This window comes from Glycine soja, chromosome 14, assembly GCF_004193775.1.
Source record: "Glycine soja cultivar W05 chromosome 14, ASM419377v2, whole genome shotgun sequence".
NCBI lineage: Eukaryota > Viridiplantae > Streptophyta > Magnoliopsida > Fabales > Fabaceae > Glycine > Glycine soja.
The window spans coordinates 47,791,379-47,800,289 of NC_041015.1; the positions used below are offsets into that span (position 1 = coordinate 47,791,379).

The 8,911-nt window shown below is 27.3% G+C and overlaps 1 protein-coding gene across 1 annotated transcript; it reads left to right on the forward strand.

Annotated features, from left to right (window-relative positions):
• Positions 1-7,549: 7,549 nt before the first annotated feature.
• LOC114383683 (protein RESPONSE TO LOW SULFUR 3-like) lies at positions 7,550-8,302 on the forward strand. The gene has a single exon (XM_028343408.1). It carries the CDS (start codon positions 7,611-7,613, stop codon positions 7,959-7,961), a length of 351 nt encoding a protein of 116 aa, XP_028199209.1. The 5' UTR covers positions 7,550-7,610; the 3' UTR covers positions 7,962-8,302.
• The last annotated feature ends 609 nt before the right edge of the window (positions 8,303-8,911 follow it).

Consider the following 8,911-nt stretch of genomic DNA (forward strand, 5'->3'; position numbering starts at 1 on the left):
TTCAAACATGAATATATAATTGATTATGAATAAATTAGTTTTATAACAAGTTATATCTATAATCAGTTACATAACTGATTATGAATGAATAAAAGTAAGTTATTTGAAATAAACATTTTTATAAAATTAATCATGGTTTTATAATTGTAACTGTTTTTTAAATAAAAATAAGTTATTTAAAATAATTATAACTATAAAATTAGTTATATTATAACTACTTTTATAGAACTAGTTAGTTATAGTTATTTTTTTAAGACTAAGTTTTTTTAGCAGTCCTAGTAGGCAAGCATCAACAACCTGCATCAAGCCAGTGGAAAGGTTTAGCATGTGGTTAATTAAACCTTGCATGGAGCTAAATAATAGGAACCAAAATGACAACAAAGCACTCTGATTGAATTTGTAGGAATATAAATATAAATAAGCCAAAAACGGTTTTAAGCCACAGAGCAAGAAGTGTAGCATACCTCAGGAGATACGTCAAGGTATACTACAACATCTGGTGCCGGCAAAAAAAAGAAATTGCATTTTACTAATGCTCTTCGAGAGTGTATAAGAAATTATGTAAACTAAACTACTTTTTTTTTTCGTTGCCAATAAAAATAAAGAAGTAAAGAACCATGCTAAATCTTTTACCTTACACCATTCAATATCAAGTCCCTTGGCAAATGAGAAAGTCACCCCAGAATAAGAACAACGGTCAACAATGAGGGTTGTTCTAGTTTTCATTTTTGTTTCCATCAATGATCTGCAAGGACAACACAACTTGATTGGTGATATTCAAATGTAATAATGTCTTGGAATTTTACTTGTCATCAAAAGTACTAGCCTTGAAGGTTTAAAGTTGTTATAAGAAGATCAACCTTTGTTTGTAAAACTTCTTGTGGGCCAGATTCTCTTTTAAGCCCAAAACAACATCTTCTGCTTAAAGACAGGACTGAACTAGGCATATCTAGGCTCGAATCGATGCCCTTGTTAAATGGGATGGTAATTGAGTAATGGCTATTGCTATCTTCACTACCTTTTTTCTAAGTACACTCCCCTTACCTTTTTAACATAAAATTACTTAAATAATCTTTCCTATTTTAAACCATCTTCTCTTAAGGGTGTTCACATATTGGATTGGAAGAATAAAAAATCTGATCCAGTCACTTTGGTTTTTATAAAAAATTTAATATAATCCGATCCAATATAAAGTGGCTTGGATTGTATTGATTTTAATCATGCTTTTATTTTTTTGAGAAAATATTAAATAAATAATAAGATATATGATAAATATAATAAAAAATAATTTAAAATATCAAATATTTTATTTATATGTCATTATATAGTGGTAAGTTATGTAATAATTTTATAAATATAGAAGAAATAAAAATATAAACATGAGTGATGTTATCAAATTATGAATACAAATATGTATGTGTAAAATTCTGTTTGGATTCGATAATATTGGTTTTGAAAATTAAATCCAAAATCTGGTGCAATCCAATAAAAAATTTCATTTTTTCAATTTTTTTATCCGTTCAATTTTCAGTTTTTTGATTTTTTATTTTTTTGATCGGTTTTTTAATTCTCATTGGATTTTCATAACAACAACACCCCTCTCTTTTACTCCCTTCACCCCCATTTCGATCTCTTGTTCTAGTTTTTCTTTATTCGTCTCTTGCTTGACTTGCTCTAGCATTAGAATTTTTCTTCCTCCAAATTCCAACCTAGTATGTTTACACTTCAAGTTACTTTTCTTCCTTGTTTTATTTTTGTTACCCATACAACAACATTAATATCTCTCATTTTATATATGTGACAATTTATTGCTAGATTCTAAATTTATCTGATATGTTGCAAAGGAGTGCCATAACTGATTCATTAACGTCTTTTTTTTTTTTTTGCAGGACTGAATTTTAAAAATTTATAGATTTAAATTTTTAATTTAACCCAATATATTGTAATCAAACATTTTCAAGATACCCTTCAATCTACTTTTTGATCATTTACTCATATTTCATCCTTATTTCTTAGAGTCATCAAAATTGAAGGACCAATATTAATTATATGGTTTCTCCACTTCAATTATTTCTCTATTGTACAACTTTTTTGGTTATATAAGATTTCTAATGCTCCTAGCATTATTGCATTTTTTCAGATATTTTTTAACATTCCAAAAAGTGCTTTTCGCACTATAATATTTTGAAAAGTATTTTTTGAAACACAATTTTATTTTTTAACATTTTGAAAAGTCTTTTTTTGAACACAAAAAAATATTTCATAAGTAACTGTTCGGGATGTTAAAAACAAAGCATTATTCCAAAAATACAGTCTGAAATAATTGCTATATGTACATTATGGGTATAAAGGATATATACGATAAAAATTAGAAGAATAAAAGCGGAGTGTACTTAATAAACATAGGAACGAATATAGAAAAACTTTCCATAATTGTATATCAAAAACATATTTTACAGTCAGTATATTTTATGACTAATATCTTTTTATATAACTAAGATGATGTATAATTAATATGTTTATATAACTAAAATATTTTTTATGAGTGAATCCCACGTGTTTTTTAATAAAAAAAATATACGCAGCTTTGAAAATCTTTTCATGGCCATATCACTTTCAAATTGTTTTTTAACAATTAATTTATAATTTTACCTCACTTTGGTCAATGTGGCCCTAGGACGGCATTAAATCAGATCATCTATCACTACCATCCAAGCATAATGCTGTATTAGATTTACACTTTTGATTCAAATATTACGCACTAACAATTTGCAAATTAATTAAAATTAATAGTCATTGACGCAATTACGAATAAAGTATTTAATGTCTTTGGGTGTTATACCACATTGTTACTAATTGATTCTTTTATGGCGTGGTGGCTTCTCCATTGCGTTTTAGATTTACATGTCAGAAGCCATCCATAACTTGGCTTCTTCTTTTGACTCAAAAATTTAATTTAATCAAAGTGAAAATAACTAGCCATTAGCCACACGACATATATGTGTCCTTGTAAAAATAAAATACTCGTGCTAATTAATTAACTGCATATGCCGAAAGTATCATTTAGCCATTAGCCACACGAAACGTTGGGATATAAAGATCAAGGAACTTATAATAAAAATATTTTTATTAGAAAGTATAACATTAAACTGTTAATAATCTTTTTGTACGAAATAAATATTTTACACCAATAATCTAAAAATCCTGGTTAACATCTATATGTTTAGTCTGAAATAATTTCAAGTCCATGATGTGATGTGATGTGATTTTTATGTTTGCTTGTGTGTATGCTAAAAAATCATAGTACGTATCTTATTAGTTTGTTATTAGGGTAGATTTGTAATATTCATATAACATTATTTTCATTAGATACATGCTCTTCCTAGTCTCATTTTGTTTGATATTTATGTAAAAAAAAAAAAAATCCCATTTTAGCTGTAGTTTTAGAATACCAATGAAACATTAATTATATTTTATTATTATATTTTTAACCATTTATTATAGAATGAAAAAATATATACATGAGAGATAATGTAATTAATGTGAAAGATTAAGGATATATAAAATTGCATAATAATTTTTATGAAACTAAAATATTAATTATATTTTTTTGGTTTAAATATTTTTTCATCTGTGTAATTTAACTTTTTTTTTTGTTCTTGCAAAAAAAATCATTTTCATTCTTGTAAAATTTGTTTGTTTTGTTTTTTCCCCTTAAAACACTTTAAATAGTATTTTTAATAGTAAAAAAGTGTTTTAAATAATGAAAAAATATTATCTAAAGTCCTCTAAGGACGAAAAAATATAATTTACAAGAACTAAATGAGAAAAAAAATTACAAGGATGAGGATGAAAATGAAAAAAAAACACTAGAATGTACGGGAAAAAAATCAAGCTTATTTTTTAATTATTGTTTTAAAACTTTAAACATCAAACGGAATATTTCTAAATAATGACATGCTTCCTAAAAAATTGAAAAATAGGTACATGCTTAATGATTATTTCATTTGTTCTATAATTATTGTTATTAGCCCTTTTGATTTTAAAATTATTGGTGCATTAAAAATTTTATATTTCATACTTTTTCTCATATATATACCCCTAATTAAAATAGTAAAAATGTTAATTAATACGCATGCTTTAACTCAAAACACATTTGTGTTTTATGCGATATTGGATTGTGACTTATGCATTGTGTATCCATATTTTCGAACGATAGCATATATATGTCATGATCGAATGCAACATTAAAAGATAACATTTAAGACTTCATTTAATATTTTGCGCAAACATTTTTCCAGGATCTATCAAATCCTATGAAAAATAAATAAAACTTAAGATTTAAAAGTTGTCAAATACCATCAAAAGACATGTTCTGTTTTGACAGACATGCTCTAATTCTAAAGAAGTGATTTTCTGCTGAAATGTTCTACATGAAAGCAAACAAGAGTAATTTTTCAGCATGAAAAAGTACATGCATTCAATGCAACAACCACAACCATCAGATGCAAGCTCAAATGATGGAAACTATCCATTTAGAGACATCAGGTACTTAGAGATAAAGGTCTATAAATATCAAAAGCTTTGAAGACATGGGTTATGAAATTATATACGTGGTATTACTTAATTTTTGTATGCAAAAAGTTCTATGTAAATTATTGTATAATTCAAAAAAGCTCTCAACACCTAGAGAGAAAAAACTAAGTGTTGAGATTGTATATCTGTTTGTAAAACGATTAAAAGTTAATCATTGTGCAAACATACAACAAATCTTTGATTTATATAGAGTCTGTAGTGACTTGATAGGACAAAGAATATTATGTTGTACCAAGCTTGGTGTAGAACCTGAAGTAACATCAACTAATACTTGTAACATGTTAAAGTTAGTGAAAATTGGTGGTTTAATTATCAAGAATTGGACGTAATCTCCATGATTGAGATGAACTAGTATAAACTCTATGCTTGTTTATTTTTTTGTTCTCCTTATCTATTAACTAGCCTAAGGTTTGAATTTTGATTTTATTTTGAAAACATATTATGTTTTATAAAATTTGTGTCTATCATTTGAATTTGGTTATGAAAATCTCTTATATGCTTTGTTAAAATATACATAAGACGATAACGTTGTTTTTCAGGAAAAAGGTTTTAAAAATTTTAAAATCACAATTCATCTTTTTTTATTGTGATATTTGCCTTTATAACTTAATACATTGCTTAAAGAATTTAAAATAAAATTTTTTTAATGGAACAATTAAGAATACACTTTTTGATAATCTAAATAAAATTTTTATTTTTATTGATTCCTTAATCAGCTTTCTATTAAAGAGGACGACACTTGTTAGTAAGACCCTTTAAAATGTTATATTTCTCCTTGTATAAAACACTCTTTCAACTCTTTTTTAAATGACTCTTTTAACTTGTTCATATTGGTTAAAAAAGTTAGTTAATTTAGTTAATGACAACAAATTTGTACTCCCTCCAATCTCAAATAAAAGCAACAAAAATCTCCTTTTTTATTTTATCTAAATATAAGTAAATCTTAAGTAGCTTTACCTTACTTGGTTAGACACTTGTGCAAAACTAAGTTGCATTAATACAATTATATTTTGCTTTTAAAAAACTATCTTTAAAATACCTTTCATTTAATAGGACTAAAAACTTTATTTATACTTCATATCAAATTCTAATGAAGGATAATTTAAAAAAAAATATTTTTTAATTGAGATTAACACAATTTGATGAAATTAACCAATTTTCTTAATAAATGTGAAAAATTATTATTTTTTGTTTATAATCAAGACCGAAAGAAGTATCATTTTTCAAAAATTAGCCCTAAGGTTTGCAACTTATCATTTCACTCTTTCCACTTAATTATTATCCATCTAATTATTTAATGTGCACTATAGTGATCTTTTTCAATCATCATAAGATAGAAAATAAACTTATCTTATTAATTTATATCATTTACTTTTTATTAACTACAAAAATGTAAAATAACCAGGATATTCTAGTAAAAAAAAGAATCAAACGACAATTTAAAAGGAGTTTTATAAGGGACAAGTAAATTTGAAAGAGGGATGAATTCAGGAATGTATCAAAGGACCAAACATTTTTAATCACAATAATTTAAATATTTATTTTTTAATAACTAATGAGTTTTGTAAAAATATTTATTATTAATTTTATGTGTAAAACTGGAATTAGGATTAAACAAATATAAACACAATACCCTATTTTTGTTATTCATTTTTTTCTATTAGCATATGTTTTTAATTTCTCATTTTTCTCATGGATATACACAAAGAGTGAGTCTTGAGGGAGGGGGGAGGGGGGTCACAAGGCCCCTGCTTTGCCCCCTAAATTGGTGGTTGATCCTAATTATATAAAAGGAGAAAGGTACTTCCTCTAGACTCATATACCAAAAATAACTAATTTACACCAAATAAAATATTTAACATCATTTAATTTTATAGATTTCAATGAAAAAAATAATAATGATATTCCTAAAAGGTCATTCGTTGATACTTGATATAATAAATAAAAGAGAATTATTGACAATAGAATCACAATTCAATGAAAAGCATTTTAGGAGTAATATCATATAATTTAATAAAATAAAATTAATTATATTTGTTTATATTTAAATTCATCCTACAAAATTATTTTTTTAGTTATATTTGAGTCAGAAATTAGTAACTATATTTTGATCTTTATAAGAAATACTCTACTAGCAACCTGTTACAAAAATTACTTCAACAAACAATAAGACTACATTTTTATCTTATACTATATTTTATAAGGGTATTTTAGATAAAACACATTAATATTTTATACTTATTGAATGTTGTTTAATAGGTGTATTTTACATACATTTAGGAATAATGATATTTTTTGTAGTGTTGGATAGAATAAAGTATGTAGTTAATGAACAGAGTGCCGTTAGTTACCGAATATCAGTGTGTATAGCTGAAGTTGAGTCAATGACTTTTTCAAGAGGTGAGGAGTTCCCTCACGTTACTCCTTTTCTCCACAATCATTTATATATATTATCTCTTTATAAACCGGCTAAAAGATCAAAATTCCTTCTAATTAAAATAAATGTCATATTTAAATACCACATATATATATATATATATTATATTAATAAATTTAATTTTTTAATTAGATTATATATCACCATTAAACTCTAAAATTCATGTATTACAATAAATTCATTTTTGCCAAAAAAAAACCTACTTAATTTAACAAAAGGATTCTTAATCAGTATTTTGACCAACATAAGGAATATGTAGCTTGTAACAGAAAGTAGTGAGCTAAAGAAATGCACAAGGCAGGTTCATTGAACCTGGACATACTTATTTGAACCATTCCAATCATAAAATAAGTCTTTTCAATTAATGTATTTAGAAAATTAAAATATTTATTATAAAATTATTTAAAAAATTATAAACAATATAATTTTACACTATTATAATAAAAACATTTTTTTTTCTTTTAATTAGTTATCAATATACAAAAGTCATATTTGCCTTGTATATATATTTATACAACTCCATCAACCAAATCCAACAAACCCAAAGTAAGTGTTACTTCTTATTGCACCACCCACGATGATCATGGGAATCGGTGATAAGAAGAAGAAGACGAATACGAGGGAGTGTGAAACGACGTCGTCGTTGGAGTTGCAGCTTAAGAAGCGGAACGAGGAGTTGGAGGAGGAGCTGAGCCAGAGCAAGGAGAGGGAGGAGCACGTGAGGCGCCAACTCCGCGCCGCACTGGACCGCCTCACCGTGGCGGAGGAAGCGGAGGAGCGCCTCTGCGCCCAGCTCGGCGACCTCGAAGCCGAGGCGCTGCAGCAGGCGCGTGAGTACCACGCTCGCATCGTTTCGCTCGTCGACCAGCTTTCTCAAGCGCACTCTCTCCTCCTCAACACCCCCATTCCCCTTCATGCTCGCTCTTAAATCAATCTAGTTCTCTTTTCTTCTCTCATGTGCTTGTTGCTTTCACGTCTACGACGGTACGTCGTGCGTAAAATTCGATCATGTATAGGGTTTTTTTTTTTCTTCCTTCAAGTGTGTTTCTTGGGAGATAATCTTTGTTTGGGGTATGATTGAACACTAAATATCAACACTTCTCCCATGGGGAATTTGACCTTTGATTCTCTATGTTGTGGGAGACTAATCCTTCTGCGCTAGATTCGACCTGTTCCTGGTGGAGTTTGACTTCTCTACTGTATCTTTCCTTTATCAGCTGTGTTGCTTGTTGCATCTTTGAAACGATATCGTTTTTATGATTTTTAAAATTTAATTATAATCATAAATATTAATATAACTGTTACGCAGAAAGAGACAACTTGAAAAAAGACATCAGAAAAAGTCACATCCTCCATGATAATAGGGTTTGATTTGTTTGCAGGTTTCATTTCTGGAATATTGTGTAGAACTGTGGATGTAGATTACTGTCTTGATTAATATCATTTCTGGATTCTGTGAATTTTTAGATTGGTAAAAAAAAAAAAGCTTTTAAAATAGAATATAACACTAAAACACGCACAAACTAATTTCTACTCAAATTTTTTATAATAAATTAACCAAAAGAAATATGTTGCTTCTCAATTTTAATTAATTATGATCCATCTCAAACACATGAAAGCATGGAAAAAGAGAAGTTAAATGAAAGAGCCGAAAGGATTTTTAGGTTTGGAATTGGAAGAATTAAGATAGAGACAAATTTGTATATCTCTCTGTTCGGTTGATTTTGTTTTGTAATTTGGGGTGTTAAATTAATTACCACATTTTTTTTCCTTTTTGGCACAGATAAAAAAAAAACCATTTTGTTTAAATTCTTTTATTAACTGTGAAATTTGAGAGCATTCCTAGGTTTTACAACTGATGCAGTGATTCTTTTCTTC

Coding starts and splice junctions, on each gene's coding strand:
- LOC114383683 (XM_028343408.1), top strand. CDS start 7,611: ATGATCATGGGAATCGGTGATAAGAAGAAGAAGACGAATACGAGGGAG.